At 46.0% G+C, this 21,566-nt stretch overlaps 1 protein-coding gene across 1 annotated transcript in view; it reads right to left on the reverse strand.

The window, feature by feature from the left end:
* Positions 1–21,566, reverse strand: part of LOC146830317 (NFX1-type zinc finger-containing protein 1-like) — a 727,926-nt gene that overhangs the window by 157,426 nt on the left and 548,934 nt on the right. The window contains exon 15 of the mRNA XM_085604515.1: positions 9,040–9,172. Coding sequence (XP_085460641.1) covers positions 9,040–9,172 — 133 coding nt within the window. The remainder of the gene's footprint in view (positions 1–9,039; positions 9,173–21,566) is intronic.

Raw genomic sequence — 21,566 nt, forward strand, 5'->3', positions numbered from 1 at the left:
TAAAAAACACTTTTGCCAGCCAATTTAGCTTAGCCACCCCTAAACTCTAAAAACAACCTGACCATACAATTCCTTTAGCCACCCTTAAATCCTAAAAATACCCTTGCCACTGAATACACGTACCCACCCCTCCCTAAAAACTCTTTTTACCACCCAATTTAGGCCAGCCACCCCTAAACCCTAAAAACACCCTGACCATACAATACCTTTAGCAAACCCTAAACCCTAAAAACACCCTTACCACCCTATTCCTTTACCCACCCGAACCCTAAAATCACCTTTACCATCCACTTAACTTACCCACCGCAAACCACCCCGTTTTCTTACCACCCTATTTCCTTACCCACCCGATAACTTTAAAAACACCCTTACCACCCAATTCCCTTACCCACCCCTAACCCCCAAAAACACCATTACCACTCTATACCCTTACCCACTCCTAAACCATTAAAACACCTGTACGCACAATTCCCTTAGCCACCCCTAAATCCTAAAAGCATCCTGACCAGCCAATGCCCTTACCCACCCCTAAACACTAAAAACACTCTTTACCACCCTAAACTCTTAAGTTCTTTTATTAAGGGCTTCAGATATTGCCATAAGACTTTCCTCATGTGGTATGTTGGTATATAATAATGTGACATCAAATGTAGCCACAATAGTGTCATCATCAAATGTGTAAGTTTGGTTTAACGTTTTTATCATTTTTACCTTGTGGACCATTTGCTATCAGATTTGAAGTTTTTCCCTGTGGAACATGTCTTACAGGAAGAACTTATGGATGTACCGTTTAAAATCAGTGCATCCAGAAGGACTGATCATCACTGACAACACCACCTGATTACTGCATATCTCAAGCGATCTCAGGACCACATTGAATCAACATCCCAAATGGAATCTTCATTAAGGATTCTTTTTGAACATCCAGCAGTGTCATTTGTGTAGCCACTGAGCAAACCATCTTGTATTACCTGAGGAAGGCGGAAGCTGAAAATTTGCACCGTAAAACTGTGCGTGGTAAAGGCATAGTGTGGTAATGCCTGCATGGTTTCCTGCGTGCAGGCCATGTCTGCCAGGTCCTTCTAGCAGACAGGCGCCACACAGGCTCGCCTGCTGGAGAACATGCTTTGATACACTGTCAGGGGACATACAGTGTAATTAAGTTGATGTAAATGCCAGTTACATTGTCTGGCCCAGGGCGGTGCTGGATGGCACAAGAATTTCTCATTCTGAGCAGTCTTCAATGCAGAACTCTTATGCTGTAGTGCATCGAGCCTGTGTGTCGCCATTTTTTATAATTAGGGCAGGCAGGTGTAAAACCAGCAGAAAGGGTAGAATTGTCCTAAATTCTGCATGGACGGAACTGGGGGAGCACAATCTTTGTTTTTGCTTCATTGAAGATGAATGATTTCTGCTGTTCACATTTGGTAAACGTAATTTAAAAAAAAAATTAAAATCAATATAAAATCACCACCGGACTCTTTCACCTTTTTCGCCTGAAGTCCTTCATTGTGGTCTACGGCGGTTTCAGACGTCAATTGGCACCTATGCACCCGGCTTCCCTGGTGTAGGTATCCTGGTTCCTGGGGTATCCACGGATGGGGTGAGTCTCCAACCTTCCATCTTCCTTAGGGTTTCTTCCGAGTCCACTGGAAATGGTCCTTCTTGAAAACTGCAAATGCGACTTCCCTTTTGACTTGTGTTGAGTACATGGCTGTGTTTCCACTCTGCACCCGGCCTCCAGAGGGTTCCTGGGTACTTACTGTGGGTGGTTCCTTGGGTCCCCAGCTCTTCTAAGTCTTCTGGGTCAAGTCTCGACTTCGGTCGTGGTTCGCATTCCACTTTATTAGTATATGGTTTGGTCTCCCCCTGGAGCCCACTGTGTATTTGAGCTATTTACCTGTTCTACTATTGAAATATTGTGTGTATTGTGTTTATATCTCCGGGTAGGAGATATACCAATGTGTTAGTGAGTGTTGTGTAATAAATATACTTCTTTTTTATGTACACTGTGTGGTTCTTTTTCATTTAACCTACATTATATGATTAGATCTGGTAAAACAAGCTATTTGATACTTCTTCTGGACTAAGCCTGAAGGCTGCTTTCCACAGCTATCACTTAGAGAACTTTCTATGTTTGTCTAAGACCACTAAAATCACCATAAGGTTGCCTGTATTAGTGCAAGGTGCTTCTCTTAAATAAGTGTGCACCATATACTAAGCCAGCCTCCTACAATGCATATGTATGTAGATTCATGTGCTGTGGAACTCACTTTCCTCTGATCCTTAAATCCTGTAGGTGATCACCCCACCCCTCTGGGGAAGCATCTGTTGTAACAACGACATTGGCTATTTGAGGTAGAAAGCTTAAATCTGCTGAAAGATTTATCTCTGGCTTCCACCAAATTAGTAACACTTTCATGCTCAAATTGATTTGGATTATATCGTCGAATGAACCTTAAGTTAGTATTTGTTTGTCCAACTCCTCCTGTAGAGGCAGCATTTGAAGAGGGCAAAATGGGACAAGAGAAATGCAAGATGACATTATCTAGATGTGAGTGGAACAGGCGAACTGAAACAGACTTTCTTTTCTGTACGTTTTGCTTGAGCCTGGCTCATCTTTCCTCTGTCAAGTATGCTTTGTTCTGAAAGGTGTCCAGAAATGCTCTGAAAAACATGTTATTTCTCGATGAACCGAGCGATGATTTTGGTGGATTGCAGAATAGCGTTAGACAGACGCTTGTCCCCTACGTCGCCCGCTGACCAGTTGGTGCTTTTATCAATCATTCGTTTAGGTAAGGAAATATCCGAAATCCTTTCTGTCTGAGATGAGCTACTATTGTAAAAATGTGAGGAGCCGATTTCAACCAAAGGAGACAACCTTGAATTTATAATGAGTGCCGGCTGCCGTGAATCTGAAAAATTTGCTGTGTTGTGAATGAATTAGTATATCAAAGTAGGCATCTTGGAGAACCAATGTCATATAATCTCCATGATTCAAAAGTTGTAGGATGTCTTGAAGAGTAACCATGCAAAACAGTTGTTTTCTTAGGTATTTCTTTAATTTCTGTAAATCTAAAATAGATCTCCATTTTCCTTTTTTTTTACTTATTAAAAAGAATCAGGAATAGAAACACGTTTCCTTCTGGCTGTGGGGTGCTTTTTCTATCCATCCCTTGCTGGTCATGGTTGCGATTTCCCGCTGAAGGAGGTGGAGATCAATCAAGCAATTAATCGGAGTTTACTAAGTACGACTACTTACCCGTGAGGGTCTCAAGGAGCTGGGCGGGGGGGGGATCTAAGGTGCAGGTCCTGATGGGTGCTGAGGTTCAATTAAAGAGCCAGGTCTTGTTATCCTTCCTAAATTGGGTAAGCAACGGGGTTAGCCTGAGGAGGAAAGGCATGGTGTTCCAGGTTTTGGCAGCAAGGCAGGAGTAGAATTTTCCTCCGGTCCTGGTCTTACATATTCGAGGGACGGTGGCAAGGGCCAGTTCGGCGAAGTGGAGGTGTCTGGTGGGAACGTGGAATGAGAGGCCGCGGTTCAGGTATGCTGGTCTGACGTCATGAAGGGCTTTGTAGGTGTGTGCAAGGAGCTTGAAAGTGACTCTTTTTTGTTGACTGGGGGTCAGTGCAGTTCTTGCAGGTGTTTGGAGATGAGGTTGCGGCGGGGGATGTTGAGGACCAGTCCGGCTGCGGCGTTCTGTAGCTTCCCGAGGGGTTTCTGGGTGACACCTGCATAGAGTGCGTTGCCGTAGTCAAGTCTGCTGATGAGAGCGTGGGTGACCGTCTTTCTGGCCTCAGTGGGGATCCATTGGAAGGTCTTTCAAAGCAGGCGAAGAATGTGGAAGCCTGATGAGGAGACAGCGTTGATCTGGAGGTTCATCATGAATCGAGGAGTCCAGTATGATGCAGAGGTTTCCTGTGTGGTCCGTGGGGGTTCCAAATGTGGCGGGCCACCAGTAGTCTTCCAAGCGGAGGTGTTGGGCCCCAGGATGAGGATTTGGTCTTGTCCGAGTTGAGCTTGAGGCAGCTGTCCCTCATCCAGGTAGCAACGTCCTAACTCCCGTTGTGGAAGTTGTTACTGGCGATTGTAGGCTCGTTGGTGAGGGAGAGGATCAGCTGGGTGTAATCGGCTTAGAAGACGATGTTAAGTCTGTGGTTCCTGACTATGGTTGCGAGCAGGGCCATGTAGACTATGAAGAGAGTGGAGCTCAGGGAGAAGCCTTGGGGGACTCCGGAGCCAATCCCTGTGGGTTCTGAGAGGAACGGTGGTAGTCTAATTCACTGTGTTCTACCATTGAGGAAGAAACGGATCCAGTCCAGTGCTATGTCATGGATGTAGGGTCGTGGAGTCTCGTGTTTGGTGTGCGGTGGGAGACGATGTCAAAGGCGGCCCAGAGGTCCAAAGAATGAGGGCTGCTTTTTCTCCCTGGTCGATGAGGGAGCGGATACAATCGGAGTGGCAAGGAGAGCGGTCTCGGTGTTGTGGTTGCTTCGGAAGCCGGATTGACAGGAGTTCAGGACGTTGTTGGCTTCGATGAACTTGGAGAGTTGGGAACTGATGGCTTTCTTGATGACCTTGGCTGGGAAGAGAAACAGGGAGTTGGGTCTGAAATTATTGAGGTATGTCAGGTCGGCGGACGGTTTCTACAGCAGGGGGTTGATCTTGGCGTGTTTCCAGTCATCAGGGAAGGTGGCGGTCTCGATGGAGAAGGTGATGGTATGGCATAATTCGGAGGCGATGGAGGTGGCGGCTCTGTGGAAGATGTGGTACGGGCAGGAGTCCAAGGGTGCTGCGGAGGGAATGCTCTTCATGGTCTTGAGAGTGTAGTCCATGATGAGCGGGATCCAGTTGAGCAGGATCTGTTGGGGGCGTAGTTTTCACATGTGGTGGTAGCGGAAGTGATGGGCGGGTCTTGGGTGTCAAAGCTGTCTTAGATCTGCTTCATCTTGTGGTGGAAGTAGGTGCTGAGTTTGTTGCAGAGGTTTTGGGAGGGTGGGACTTCTGTGGTCTCGCTGTTGGGTTTAGCAAACATCTTGACGATGGCAAAGAGTTCTTTGCTATTGTGTTCGTTGGTGTTGATTCTGTCTTGGAAGGCTGTTTTGAGGAGGAGGTGGTGTGCAGTGACTGCGGCTTTGAAGTCTGCATGGGCTTCCAGGGTTTTGTTGTTCCTCCATCTCTTCTTGAGCCGTCGACAAGTGTGTCTGGACTTGTGGAGGGTGGCAGTGAACCAACTGGTTTTCTTGGAGTGTTGCTTGCCCGGAAAATTCTTGAGAGGCTCCACCACGTCGGAGCAGTTGGAGATCCAGCAGTGGAGGTTGCGTGTTGCTGTATTGGCATCTATGGATGTTAGCAGTGTGGTTGTGCTGAGGGTGGCGCTGAGATGTTCATCAGTGACCTTGTTCCAGTTACAGCTGGGGGGTTGGTAGGAGCAGTGCTGTACGGTGGGTTTGCTGGTCGGTCCAGGGGAGTTCTGAATTGCAGCTGTAGGTGATGTTTTTGCTGGTGGAGAAGACTGGGTCAAGTGTGTGGCTCGCTGCGTGGGTCGGAGAGGTGACTATCTGCTTGAGTCTGATAGTGACGATGTTCTGCAGAAGGGATGCTCCCCTTGGAGGTGTATGTGGTGGTCTTTGCTTGAATTCCAAAGTATGGCAGTTGGGGATTAAATCTAAAACCTACTTGTCTGTTGATATTGATTTCCATTGTTGCAAATAGTTTGTGATTTGACCCCCAATTGGTTGCTCAGGGTGGTAACTGGCACCATTACCTCATCACAGTTTTCGACCAGTGTCCTGTCCTGGGAAGTCTGCTTCCTTCTTGGTGTTTGTTTGTTATAAGATGCGGTTGGTGGCTGTTACTGATATCAATATGGTTGGTATCCTTCTCTGTTAGAGAATAGCCCTTTTGCTCTTTCTTCTCACAAAGGCATTCTCCTCATTTGCAAAGTACCTAATGATCTTGCTACATCTGTGTCTCTCTTCATCGCCTGAAGGGCATCATACACATGTTTAAAGAATAATGCTTCTCCATCACATGGCATGTCCAAGATCTTAATTTGAACTTCTGGCTGAACAAAGTGACTTTCAGCTATTCCTATCTGTGGGGAATAGCCACTCCCGCAAGCAGAGGAAAACATGTAGATTCGATGTCCATCGCTCAGCCTATCATCTCTGATGAAGTTCATTCACCTTCGTGCAGAATCCTTATGGCCTCCAATTTTATATCCCCAGGTAAGCGATCTATGTATGCGGTATTTGTCTGTCATTACGGCCAAAAATAGCCAATGGATTGGCAACTTTAACTGTAGGGATCTAATATGGGTGTAGACAGATTCTTGGAATGACGTTCAGCTGCTTGCATTATTACTGAGTCTGTTTTTGAGTGCCCAATTAAACATGTTGAACTTTCCCGCGCTTTATATTTCTTATGCAATGTGAGTAAGACAGCACAGACCATAGCTGGGTTTTTCATGATTTTTATACCTACCTCCCAAATAAAATTCACAGTAGGCAGTGCCCTGACTGATTTTCCAGCAGGCTCTTTAACCTCTTCAGTGCCCATGACGAGATAGTCTCGTCATGGAGCACGGTTGCGCTGTGCCCATGACGAGACTATCTCGTCATGAACCCCACCCACTAATGCAACGCCCGGCACAGGAGGGGGAAAGGGTGTGGCACTGAAGGGGTTAAAGTCATACAAAAGGCAATATGTTTGCTTTATAGGCACTGGTAATTCAAATATCTCTGCAGCCTTTTCCATCAGATTATGAATTCCTCCAATGTTGTCAGGAGGATAATCCAATTGTTGCGAGGCCGGCGGCGGTGGTGCTGGAATGAGGTAATCATCCCATTCGTTGGGTGTGGCTTGATCATCCAGTGCTTCCCCTTCCACTCTATCTTCATTGGAGGATATTCTGTCATCCTGCGAGGTTTGATGCAGGTGCTCTCTTGAGCGTATGAGCCACTGGAAAGTTAAGCAGTGTGTGTGTGTGTGTGTGGAGTAAGAGGTTGTACATGAGGAGACTGCGGAGACTACATTGGTTCTGTTGGAGATGCAGTCTTTGCAGGTACTGGGAACCTCTTATCATAATCCTACAACATGCTCTGTAAGTCGTTCCTCAAAATCCTTGGCACCTGCACCTTTTCAAAAATCATCTTTTCAATGGCATTTCAACGGTTACGTAACATTAGGAAGATCATTACCAAGAATCAGAAAAAGGAATACGTTGGCAATAAACCTACAGGAACTTACAGTTTGAATTGTATACACTATAACAATGTTATAACTGGTAGCAATGTTGTCTACCCATGCAAAGTGTACAACAAACCCACAAAATACACCAAACAAAATATGCAACATGTGACAGTAAAAACTGCATTTATGCACTCATTAGCCCTCGTGGACTGCTATAGGTAGGAAAGACAGAACAAAGATGAAAACCAGGATTTCAGAACACAACAGTAATATTAGAAAACACAATAAATAATCAAGTGAATCTGTGCATTTTAATGAAACTAAACACAACATAATTCAATCACAATTCCAAATACCTGAGATTATTGAATCAAAAGTGGGCATTGACATGTACAAGAGACTACAACAGAGAGAAATTGGATGGATAAAATGGCTCAACAATCTGTAACTGAAAGGAAGGAATGATTGCATTGAAATAACTTGCTTTTTGTGACTGAGATTTAGTACCGATCTTAATATGGCAAATTTATTGTTCAACTAATGTTATGCTTTGTCATCAATGGTTTTGTTGTGCTGTATGAATAGTATGACCTCAACTCCAAAATATGCTGCTTACACTAGTTTACAATATACTGCAATATGGCTGCCACAGAAGTTTTCTTTTTGAATAAATGGATTTTGTTGCATCACTATTGGGAATTCAGGACGCTTTATTCTCATTTGGCATCAACACACGATGACAGATACACAAACATTTTTAACTCCTTGGATTAATCCAAGGATCTTTGAGAACTCAAATTTTACATCTGCTTTACATCATGCACTATGATGGCAACCACAGGGGCGATTGAAATTCATGTGGATTCACTGTGCATCATGATGCTAAGCATCTTATAAGTGCCTTATGATGGCGCCAACACACACACACAACGGGGGTTTGCGCATCCCCCGGGAGCGGTGTTGCAGCTAGCTAGAGATTAATCAAACATAAGTTGAACAAGCGCACACAATGATGCGATAGATAATATTCCTCAAGCAGCAATTTAGACATCGATTCATGCATGTGACACAAGCAGATTAATAATTCATGCACTTGATGAGATCCTATATATGTTAAATGTGTATAGCAAATTTTATCACCATCGCTTCACTTTCATACTTAATTTACATCATTTCAATAATTCATCAGATTAGGGACATTTTTCACCTAGCACACAGTCAGTATCATATTGACCTGGTTCACAAAGGGCATCCCCACTCACCCGCAGTCGTGGGGGAGTCTCCACACTTGGGCGGAATCTCCGTAATGAGGATTCTCATTGCAGAGATCCAGCCCCGAGGGCAGAGACTCCCCTATGACTGCGGGGCCTCGGCCACGAGTGCGGAGGCCCTTTGTGGATCAGGCACTAAGCTTTAACAAGTGGTAAATGTACTTCTCACAGATTATGAGTGTTTGGATTATTACAACAGTGATGACCGATTTACGATCTGAGGGTTAACCCACATATGATTTGTTGAATAATCTAGTGATTTTTTCAAAGCATAACATGGACCTAAAGAATGACTGGTCAGTGAGACAATTATTTGAATGGAATAAAGAAAACTTGTTTACATTTGCAAAGTGTGAATGGAGGAAATCATTTGAGCTTCATTGAAGCAAAAAGTAGATTGTGCACCCTGGGTCTATCCTTTTTTTTTCTTTATCAAAGTGACATGGGACGGAGAGCATTAAAGTAACTCTCATACTGATATTCCTTCTGATGGTTTACAAAATTGAGCAAATTCAAGGCAACAAGCATAAAAAGTGGGTACAAATGACAAAAGTAAATTTTTTGAAAACTTACCTGTCTCCTGGAGGAATAATATAGGCAAACTTTGATTCCACCCATTGCGCTTGTGAGTCTTCATGGTCTTCGAAGTCATACTCATCCAGGTAGCGCTCATCTGCATACTGCTCATTTCCACCGCTGCCTTGACCTACAGAATACACATTTGCAGCTGAGGGGCAAGATAGTGTTGTGGGCTGTAGAGCATCTCAGTAATTAACCTGCTCGCAATAGGCAGCAATACTGATCTTGTCTTCAATTCCCTAGGAACGTTTGCATGAACCAGCTCATGTGTTTCAAAGAGAGACTATGTGGGTTATTTAATGTAGGCTGGTATCAAGATATCAGGTATCTATATAGTGCCTCATGTTGAGTTGGATAATTGCTTATTTTAGGTCAGCGGCGCCTCAGTAGCCGTCGCTGATGGAACTGTCCAAGTATCAAAGTAGCTGCTGCAAGAGCTCCAGCTTCATGGTATCAGAAGAGCCCACATTAATTAAGGATATCACAAAAGGTCTGTGTAGGACAATAAGAATACTGTCCTAGAGTTGCTGGTAGAAAACTCCTAGCACGTCAGTAGCATTGAATTTTATGTTTTTCACAAATAAGCCCCCGCATTAGTAGTTTGTCCTTGAAAAACAACCAAAAATGTTTCTTCGCATGCTGAGATAAGCAGGTGGACCCATCAGCCACTCAGCACTGAACAATGTCACTGAACGCGCTCCCATCTTGCCAAAGGAAGAACTTTCTATACAGAAAGTTCTAGATTTGGCAAGTGGACAGCGGCTGCAGTGTCTCGGACATCTTGGTGGTCGGCCAACCCTAAACAACCACTCTAGGTTGGATTTGGAGTTAACTGGTAATGGGATTTTTTCCAATTCTGGAGGAAGTGCAAAGTTTGAAGGAGACTTGCTGGATTTTCTTCACCAAACTGGTTGTACATATGGCTTCTCCACCACAATGACCATTTCCTCCAAATATTGTGTGCATTCCCAGGACCACACAGCTTCAAATCAGATCCACATGTTGCACATTTTTGTTAGGGGGGGATCTGCACAGATTCATTCTTGAAATTGTAAACTGTCATTTTCATCACATACTTTTCATTAAGAGCAAGAAAAGCGTTGCATCTTATGATTTATAATCATGATAAATCAGATAACACCATGAAACTTGAATACAACAGGAATAATAACATTGACAAAGCAATCAGGAAAGCCAGCGAAGTGTCAACATGCAAAAGGGGTGAAACTAGACATTTTTGTGTTTGTGCATGTTTGTATGCATGCATTCTTTTATGATCAAAGCAACATACACTTTAAGTTGAAAGTGGAGCACACTGTTGATAAGTCAATGAAGGTGTATGAAAAGTTGTGTCTATCAAAAAGTCTGAATACATAGATGTAATTTTTTATATATGAAGTAGTTTTTTATTAAAGTTTTAACAGATTAAAACCACTTACTGTGTTAGCATGCCGATGGATGCCAACATAGCTAATGGGTTTGGAGTATCTGAAACACCCTCAGCTTCTTACACAGCAAACAAATCTTCACTCCTTCGCTCTCACACCCCTTTTCCTTCCCTACAACTCAACCTGAGAGAGAACCATATGTAACATATCACCATGTTTGTCTTACATTATATCTAACCAGGATGAGGGTTCATTTGCGTGTAGGGAACGACATTAAAGGAAGACCTTTAGAGACGTAATCTATTACTGGGCTCCATATATTATAACACCCTTATTTTTCACTGCTCCTAGGCAGTTCTAAGGTATTAAGCGATCAGAGTATGTTTCATGTTTAAGTTCAGGTATGCTCAAGCCTAAAAGGATGAATGCAGGGGTAGCTGGAATGGGATATCCTAATGTTAATTTAATTTCAGCTAGAATCTCATTCCAGTAAGATCTGATGTGGGGGTCATCCCACTACCTTCCTGCAACCCTCCCCCCCCCCCAACATAGCACACTTGTGATCAGCTAAAAGTTTTTAAATTTGGAAGGGTAAAAGTATCAACCAAATATAACCCAAAAGCGGGCTTCCTTGCATGCACGTTTTGGGTCTTGTGCCATAAGTGGACCCAAGCGTTGTCCGCTAGTGTCAATCCTAGCACATTATTCCATAGGACATAGGGCAATACATTATGAAATGTATAATGCTGCAGCACAGCTGCATTGGGCAATGCGGTGGTTGAACGCAATGACTAGCCCACAATGTGTGGATGCGCTGGCTAAGCTAGGTGGACAGGGTAGAGAATGGCAAATGGGAACTGTAGGAAGCTGGGTTTTTGTTGCAGTAGTCCACCCGCATTTTTTGCCTCGTATTTGATGCAACTTTGACTGAAGTGCACTGGGTTCTTGATAACCATGTCCCCAGTGCCAGTATTCTTTCCCCAAAACAAGGTCACTGGTCAATTGATCCCAAATTGACCAGGCCTTTAGCACCTCTTTCAGTCCCTAGTAAGAGGTACCTCTGGTTCCGAGGGCATAGGTACTAAAGACGGCCCCTAAGAACTGCAGTAAATCTTATGCCACTCTTAGGGACCCAACACCAAATCCATGCAGACTGCCACTGCAGGCTGAGTGACAAGGTGCTCTAAAAAGATAAAACACAACATGGAGCATGCCCTTTGTGCCACGTCCCCTAACACTGCGTGGAATATTTGTAAGTCACCACTACAGCAGGCCTTACAGCCCTAAGGCCGGTTGAATTATTTACACATGATGACTTATCTGCATTGGATATGTCCCTGTGCTGGCCACTTCAATTACTGACAGTTTAAGTGAACAGGGAAGCTTTCTTAAGGTATGTACTGGCACTGGTCAAAACATGTTTCCCAGCTACATAATGGCTTCACTGAAACCTAAGGTGTTTGGTATCAAGCACGTCATATTAATAAACCCACACTGATTCTAGTGATGGATCTGTTAATGCATGCACCCAGTGGCTACCTTAGAGGCACCCCCTGAACCCTACTAGCCCTCTAGTGTGCTGGCTGACTGATCTCATCTAGCCTCTCTATCACGGATGAGTTTCTGACCCGTTAGGTGGTGAGAGCCTGCTCTCAGAGGACAGAAACAGTGCCTGCTCTGCAGAGAGGTGTTTACACCTCCTCCTCTAGGAAGGCTAGTAAATCAGTATATCAAGGCATGAGGCTGCATAGGCCTCTGCCGCCTTTGATATGCGACCCAAGGCTTCCCCATGCCACCCCCTGCCCCGGGCCCATTTGGAACCAGGACAGGCGGGAAAATTAGCTATGCAGGAGGCATGTTGGACTACCAGGCTGGAGACACCTCTAGGGTGTGTGGTGGAATTAGGAATTCTGGGACAGAGTGATGCCCACTCCCAAATGGAATTGGTCTTCTAGGGGGTGTAGTGACCCCAGGGGTACATATCTCATTGACTGACTACCCCTCACTCCCCTTAACTCCCCTAAATTACGTACTTAGCAGACCCCCTGATATGAGGACCACAGATTTGATCAACCAATAGAAGAAGTGGACTGAGAAGTTTGCTAACCCGAGAACAGAGGAGAATGACTGACTCGGTGCCAACCCTGCCAGCCGGCCTGCTGCACTCGACCCTTGGGGAGAAACCAACACGTCCCACTGCTGAGCAGACTCCAAGAAACCTGGAGGGCTGCCAGTCCTTTGTAAATCACCAGAAAACTCCCTTGGAGTAGAGGAGCTACTCCCCTGCAGCCGCAGGCACCAAAAGAGTCAAGGTCCTGTTCACCGTCCTGCCACTCACTGGGAAAACCGACGGCACAGCTGCCAAGGAAGATGTAGCCATGCTCCCACAGGTCAGATCAATCCTCCCTCCAAGTGTGAGGACACCAGGACTGACTGGAGCCTGAGTACCAATACCTGGGGTACCAGACACCTTTCCGCAGGTAAGGCTTGTTGTATCCAGTCCGGACACCAACACCAAGGAAAACCGACCTGCACATAGAGGTTCTTTAGGGACAGTGAGACCCACATTGTAGGTGGCCCAGCTGTCCTGTTTGCCATTCTTCAGCAGAAACAAAGGCCAAGAGTGAGCCTCTGGCCGCTGCCATCTGACACCTCAAAGCACCTTTGCACTCATGCCCCCCAGCCCGAGTCCGAGGAAGGTGACAGTGCCAACAGGTTCCTGAGACCCTGTAAGACTGAATCCACCCTTGGGTTTGCCAAGACTGGACTTCCAGTCATAGCCTGCAGCCTATTTCTGAAGCCCCCCTCCAAATGTTAGTGCCTCTAGCACGGTCACAACGCTAAAAGGCACCACTGCACCCGAGCCCCACAGCTTGAGGAGAAGTTGACCATTGGTGTCCCTACGTGCCTGAGCATCTCAAGATTTGAGCCCCTCTCTGGGTTCACCCGCATTGCCCCCCAGTCCCTACTTGCAACCTCTTTCTAACCAGACCAATCACCATTGAAGAGAATAGGACACCCGATGCTGTAACACACCTCTGCACCCGGAAGCCCCAGAGCCTCCTGAGGTGGCCTGCTGGTGTAGCCTTGGAACTTGCACCATACTCACCTTAACCCCTTCACTGCTAGGCCTTTCCCCCCCATGTGCTAAGCTTTTTTTGGCTCTTTGGGGTAGTTCACGCTTATATTGTTACATCCGCTACAAGACTTGCAGGTTCCCCAAAAACCCGAGGAACCCAGAGCCGATAACAGCTGTGTCTTGCAATGGTTTTCATTGTGTAGCGGGTATATAGCAATTCATTTTTTTAAATATAGAGTGAAAAATAGGTACCAAGGAAACCTATATATTTCCAAAATGAGACCAAAATATAGAGTTTGGAAATTGTGGGTACCCATACAAGCATGTGAATTAGAAGTCATTTTTCAAAATGACTTCTTTTTTACAAATTGTCTTATACTTGGAAAGCAGAAATGCAAATAAAATCAATTGGTAATAACGCTTTTTCTACTATTTGTGTTCCCGTAAGTCTCCTGATAAAAATGGTACCTCACTTGTGTGGTTAGGCCTAGTGCCCGCAAAAGGAAACGGCCCAAAATGCAACGCGGACACATCACATTTTTTCAGTGAAAACCGATACTTTTTTTGCAATATGCCTAGATGTGGATTTTGAACTCTAGCTCTGCATAAGGAAACCTAGCAAACCTATACATTTTTTAAAAATTAGACACCCAGTGGAATCCAGGATAGGGTGACTTGTGTGACTCTCACCAGGTTCTGTTACCCAGAAACCCTTGCAAACCTCACACTTTGTAAAAAAAAAAAAAAACATTTTCCTCAAATTTCTGTGATGGAATGTTCTGGAATCTGAGTGGATCAACAAACTTCCACCCACCCAGCATTTACCAAAGTCACCATATAAAAGCATGTGAATTAGAGGTAATTTTTCAAAATGACTTCTTTTTTACAAATTGGTGTCCCGGTAAGTCTCCTGATAAAAATGGTACCTCACTTGTGTGGGTAGGCCTAGTGCCGCGACAAGAAACGGCCCAAAACGCAACATCTACACATCACATTTTTCCATAACACCAAGTATGCCTCTAATGTGCCTGTAGTGCCCAGCATCACCCCTGGGTGACTATTGTACCAAGTTAGATTCATAATGCTCAGGATGGCCAACATATACCAGTCATGGCCATTACTATTACATGAGGGTGGCCACCATAATGTAGTGGGATGGCTAAACGCAGGCCAGTCATGCTCCTAACATGTTAATAGGGGCAGCTAGTGTGCCACAACTGTACCAAGAATGCCTACATTATGTTAGGGATGAACATTATTATGCTATTAACACTGTTATGCTATGAAAAGACGGAATTGTGCCAGAGATGAAACCCCTATGGTTGGATCATTTTTAGTGAGCCTGCTCACCTGCCATTGCTTCCAGGGAGCAGCGCTGGGAGGGACAGAAGGTCACACAGGCACACAGATAAATGTGCATAAATGCAAACACGCACACAGATGAGTGCACATGCAGCTCTTAATTGTCTCAGCTCTTGGGCAGAGCAGTGCTGCCTTCTTTAATGTACACAGAACCTCTAAATGAATGCTCACCTTCACCTCTGAGAGCTACTTTGAGGGTACTGGTTGACTACCAATTGCTCATGAGCTACTGGTAGCTCATGAGATGGAGACCCCTGGGCTAGGAGTGATATCCACAAACAATTTCCTCCAACTGAGCTACATTTGTTAGGTGATTAGGGCATTATTTGGCACAGAAGTTTCCTTTTCTTTGGGGAAAAAAATCCTGTGGTATTAATAGAAGGAATGCTTTAAGCAGAGGTAATCAAAACAAATCTTATCAGAGCTCTGAGAGGGGCTCCCTTCTACACGACGTGTGGTAGAAATCTGGAGATCCGGTAGTCATATTTGTGCAGGGAGTTTGGGCCCTTCTTTTTGGTCTGTGCTGTGGAATGGTGGAAAGCTTTTGCTAATATGCCTTACTGACAAGGAGATCAAGGGCCCAATTTTTCCAACTGTTGTTAAATCTTAATAAATATTTCTGGAAAAAGAGTTAAACATGAAATATAATGTGTTGACTTTGGCGGTATATTTATCAGATTACAACAAAGAGATTACCGACGGTCCGACCCCTTTCAGTGTGCCACGGGCAGACAGGGATTGCTGAGCCCCAACCGTGAGGGTTGTGGCCTATTACTCTTGCTGTTCCAGGACCGAACCTACTATGGATCCTGAGCAGCTGGGCCAAGTGCTAGCACCTCTTCTACAATTGACTCTTAGTGGTAGCGTGGGGTGAGCAGTCCAGGCCTTTTCAGAGGGAGGTTTAAGGAATGCCCACATCAGACTCAAAGTACGAACAGTAACACCAATGAACTGATTGTCCTGTCAAATGTTCATTTTTGTGCTAAAAGTAGTATTTAATATAAAAACACAAAGTATATACACAACACACTAAATAACATCAACAGACTCAAGTTCGGTGTGCTAGCATCATCCAGGGCAGGGTCCCTGAGTCCCCCTTCCCTTCAAATGGAGTTGGTTATTCCCCAATCAATAATGGAGTCAACTTTCAGGTGTGACCCCTGCTAGTCAACACGCAACAAAGCCTCATTCTAGCCATAAGGCTAAATTAGGCAACACCAAGAGGAATATGCTACTTACCAGTATGCATCTCTTCTTGGCATGTAGAGCTGCAGATCTATACACTGTGCATAGATCGCCATCTGGTGTTGGGCCCGGATGATTGCAGTTTGTTTTTCCTCTTGGAAAGTCTTTGGAAGTCACGAGGTCGGTGACTCCTCCTTTGGTTCGTATTGGGCATGGGCTTCGGCTCCATCCTCAGATTGTTTTTCGCCAGCAGGGAAAGATGGAGCGTAGTAATAACAGTAAAGAAACCCAAGTGTGTTGTATCTAAATAAGATAGACTGGAATGGATACAGGTAGCCGGGGAGGCGGGTGGGCGTGTATAGATCTGCAGCTCTACATGCCAAGAACAGATGCATACTGGTAAGTAGCATATTCCGTTCGAGGCATATGAGCTGCAGATTATACACTGTGCATAGACTATATAGCAGTACCCAACCCTAGCGGCGACCACCGGCATCCGTTGCAGTTGTTTGGAACAGTGTTTTTAGTACAGCCTGGCCCACACTAGCTTGTTGCTTGGTTTGCACATCTACACAGTAATGTTTTGTGAAAGTGTGCGGTGTTGACCATGTCGCTGCTTTGCAGATGTCATCTAATGGTATGTTCCCTAGAAAAGCCATAGAAGCCCCTATCTTCCTTGTAGAGTGGGCTTTAGGGGGAACAGATAGCGTTCGCTTTGCCTTGTGGTAGCAAATCTGTATGCATTTTACAATCCACCTAGCTATCCCTGATTTAGAAATAGGGTTGCCTTTATGTGGTGGAGAGAAAGAGACAAATAGCTGTTTGGTTTTTCTGAAAGGTTGTGTTCTTTGGTTGTAGTAAAGTAAGGCCCTTTTAACATCCAGTGTGTGTAAAGCCCTTTCCGCAACTGTTTGAGGTTGTGAGAAAAAGACTGGTAATTCTACCGACTGGTTTAGATGGAAGGGAGAAATTACTTTGCGTAGGAATTTTGGGTTGGTGCGGAGTACAACCTTGTTCTGATGCATTTGGAGAAAAGGTTCCTGTATAATGAGTGCTTGTATTTCACTAACCCTTCTAAGGGAAGTGATGGCCACTAGAAAAGCTGTTTTCCATGTGAGAAATTGCAGCTCACATTTATGTAATGGTTCAAAAGGCGGTCCCATTAGCCTTGTGAGAACTATATTCAAGTTCCAGACAGGTGAGCGTGGTACCCTGGGTGGAATTACTCTTTTGAGGCCTTCCATAAAGGCCTTGATGGCAGGCACCCTGAAAAGTGATAGGTGCTGCCTGTTCTGTAAATAAGCAGCAATTGCAGCGAGGTGCAACCGAATGGAAGTATATGCTAGGTTACACCTTTGTAGATGGAGCAAGTAACATATGATGTGCTGTATGGACACATTTAGAGGGTTGATTGTGTTGTTATGGCAGTAAACAACAAATCTTTTCCACTTTGCAGCATAGCATGCCTTAGTAGTAGGGCGTCTAGCTTCTCTGATAATATTCATGCAATCAGGGGGAAGGTTAAGGTATCCGAATTCTAGGACCTCAGGAGCCAGATCGCAAGGTTGAGCTGCGCTGGGTCCGGGTGCCTTATCTCTCCATGGTTCTGGGTCAGGAGGCATGGTGAGAGGTGTAACTTTTGGTGTGGTACTACCGAGAGTTCCAGTAGTGTGGTGTACCACGGTTGTCTGGCCTATGTTGGAGCTACCAGGATGAGCGTGAGGGAATGCTGTTGTAGCTTTCGTACCACTAATGGAATTAGTGGGGGAGGTGGAAAAGCGTATGCAAATTTGTCTGACCAGTTCATCCAGATCGCATTGCCTTTGGACAATGGGTGGGGATATCTGGCGGCGAAGCTTGGGCATTTTTTGTTTTCGTGGGTGGCGAAGAGGTCTATCTGAGGATGCCCCCACTTCTGAAAGAACGGGTGAAGAACCTGTGGGTGAAGTTCCCATTCGTGGATCTGTTGCGTTTGTCTGCTGAGCAGATCTGCCACGGTGTTTTGGACTCCTGGGACGTGTTGGGCCAGGAGAAAAAGTTTCTGCGGAATTGCCCATCTCCATATGCTCTGTGCTAATTGAGAGAGCTGTGGAGAGTGTGTGCCCCCCTGTTTTTTTAATGTAGTACATGGCAGTCATGTTGTCTGTGCGAATGAGGACTGCCTTGCCTGAAATCTGCGTCTGGAAGGATTTTAGGGCTAGAAAGATTGCCAGTAACTCCAAATAGTTGATGTGGAGTAACTTCTGTTGCGGTGTCCATGTGCCCTGCACTGTGAGATGTAACAGATCAGCTCCCCAGCCGGAGAGCGATGCGTCTGTTGTTAGGATTATTTGTGGAACCGGGTCCAGGAACGGTCGACCTTTGGAAAGGTTTGTGGTGTTCCACCACTGCAGAGAGCGATGGGTGCGACCGTCCACCAACACCAGATCTGTCAGTTGCCTCTGGGCCTGGTTCCACTGGCGCGCTAAGCACTCTTGGAGTGGACGCATCTGGAGTCTTGCATGAGGGACTATGAAAATGCAAGAGGCCATCATCCCTATCAGTTGCATAAACACTCTTGCTGGGAGAGAGTGTTGAAGTATGAATTTTTGATGCAGAGCCTGTATGTTTGTAATCCTGGCAGGATTGGGATAGACTATGGCTTTTGAGGTGTCTATGGTGGCACTGAGGTATTGTGATGGTATCAGGTGGGACTTTTGGAGGTTCACCGTGAAACCTAGCTGGTGAAGTAGTTGGATTGTAGCGGCGGTGTGGTGCACACATTGGTCGTAGGACATTGCTTTTATTAGCCAGTCGTCCAAATATGGGAAGACGTGAATGTGCTGTCTTCTGAGGTGTGCCGCCACTACTGCTAGGCACTTGGTGAATACCCTAGGTGCTCTTGTGACCCCGAACGGGAGCACCTTGAACTGGTAGTGTTGCCCGTCCACTACAAATCTGAGGTACTTTCTGTGAGCATGGTGTACTGGGATGTGAAAGTATGTGTCTTTCAAGTCCAGTGTGGTGAGAAAGTCGTTCTGGGAGAGGAGTGGAAGAACCTGTTGAAGGGTTACCATGTGAAAATGGTCTGAATGTATGTAAGTGTTTAGAGGTCTGAGATCTAGAATAGGTCGTAGAGTCTCGTCTCTTTTTGGAATCAGAAGGTACAGGGAGTAGACCCCTAAATTTTGCTGATTGATGGGGACTTGCTCTATGGCTTGTTTCTGCAGGAGGGAGATTACCTCCTGTTTTAGTAACGTGGCATGTTCTTAAGACATGGGGCGTTGCCTGGGTGGAATGTTTGGGGGGGTAGATGTTAATTCTAGGCAGTACCCTGAATGAATAATTTGGGTCACCCATCTGTCTGAGGTGATGGTCTGCCAGACGTGAAGGAAATTTTGTATTCTGCCCCCGACCGGAGTGGGATGGTCTGGAGGGAGCGGGGGAAAGTCATTGGATAGGCGGTGTGGCAGAGCGGGCGGTATTTGTTTTGCCTCTGCCTTTATTATTATTGCCTCTGTAGCCGCCTCTTTGATAACCCCTTGTGAAGGTGGACTGAGGAGGGGATTTGTAGGACGTGGATGCGCTATCTGAGGAGTAGCCTCTACCCGTGCCCCGAAAGGAAGAGAGGCGAAAAGAGCGCCTAGGAGTGTGTGACTGTAGGGCTCCCATGGATTTCGCAGTATCAATGTCTTTCTTCATCTTCTCGAGGGCTTCATCAACTTTTGGACCAAATAAATGTTGTTGATCAAATGGGTGGTTCAATATGGAGGCTTGCACCTCAGGTTTAAAGCCTGAAACTCTAAGCCAGGCGTGGCGACGGAGGAGGACACTGGTGTTTATGGCCCTGGAGGCTGTATCTGCCGCATCTAGGGCACAGCGTATAGAGGTATTAGTTATAGTTTTTCCCTCTTGGATCAATTCATTAGCCCTATTTCTGTATTTTTCAGGGAGATGGTGCATGATGGTTTCTAGCTCATCATAATGCGCTCTTTCGTATCTGGCCAATAGCGCTTGAGTGTTGGCGATACGCCATATATTGGCGGCTTGTGACGCAGTACGCTTCCCTGACGCGTCTAGGAGCTTGGATTCTTTGTCAGGTGGTGGTGCTTCGCCTGACGCCTGAGAATTTGATCTCTTCCTAGCTGTAGATACCACTAAGGAATCCAGTGGTGCAGGGCCTTTAATGTATGCAGGATCTGTGGGGGCGGCTTTATATTTTTTCTTTATACGTGGGTTTAGGACCCTAGCCCTGACTGGGTCTTTAAAAACCTCTTGTGCTTGTTTGATTACTCCTTTTAGCATAGGTAGTATAGCAATAGACCTATGTGCAGTATCGAAGGTGTCTAGGAGAAAATCTTCCTCCACAGGGTCAGTATGTAGCTCTACCCCGTGGAAATGTGCCGCCCTCTGTAGTAGGTGGTGAAAACCTAACGAGTCTTCTGGTGGGGATGGCCTGGATGGATAAAGGTCATCCTGTGGGACATCTGGGATGTCCGGATTATTATAGTCATCCCATGGGTCTGGGGATCCAGTAGGGGTGGGGTCTTGTGGCACATCTGCTGGATCGTAGTAAGGGTCCCCTTGATCATCATGGTCTGGAGACAGGGTCGGAGAGCGATGAGGCAGGGGTGGAGAAGGTGGAAGTGGGGAGGGTGGAGGGGGTGGAGGAGGTGGGAAAGGCACTCTGAAAGGGGAGGTAGCAGTCTCCTTCCTCTTTGGAGGTGGAGGTGGAGCTGGTTTGTCCAAATGTCTCTTTTTTTAAGACAGTGTCAAATGTCCAGTTTTTGGATCCTTGGTAAGTGTCTTTTGCAGAGGATCCGGTGTGAAAAGTTCTTGTGACACTGGTTGTTCGGTCGGCGCCGAGGTTTTCGGGGCCGACGGCTTTTTAGGCTTGTCTGTGCCGTGCTTTTTTGGGACCTCCGATTTTTTGTTCGGTGTCGAGAGAGGCTTCGGCATGGGAGTGTCGGCGCCGAGGGCCTTATGATGTTTGGTCGGCACCGAGAGGGCGGGTTTCGACACCGAGGGCTATGGTGTTGAGCTCGGTGTGGAGGAGGAGGCCGATTTCTTCTTCGGTGCCGAAGGGTGTTTTTCGGCACCGCTGGTAGGCTGGCTCGAGCCCGAGCTGGCGGAAGGCTTAATAGGCTTCTTTACCGGGCCCGAAGGTGGGGTGTTAGAAGCAGTGTCCTTGGTCTTGCCTAGGCTCGAAGGCGAAGCCTTTTTAGGTATCGGCGTGGGTGTGGAAGGGGGTATAGTACTCACGACCCTCTGCGCCGGGGTGATGTCCTCCACATCTGAGTCGTCGGCCTCGGAAGCACTGACATGGTCGTCGTCATCTTCTTCGATGTGCTGCTGTCCCGGAGCTTCGACATCGTCCCCGAAGATGTCGACTGGAGCGGAGGTCGAGGAGTGCGCCATGTTGCGTCTGGTCCTTCGATCTCGAATGGTCTTTTTCGATCTAAAAGACTTGAAGGCGGGACAGTCTCGAGTCTTGTGTTCAGGGGAGAGGCAAAGGTTGCACACCTCAT

Source organism: Triturus cristatus, chromosome 5_1, assembly GCF_964204655.1.
Source record: "Triturus cristatus chromosome 5_1, aTriCri1.1, whole genome shotgun sequence".
In the NCBI taxonomy this organism is placed as follows: Eukaryota; Metazoa; Chordata; class Amphibia; order Caudata; family Salamandridae; genus Triturus; species Triturus cristatus.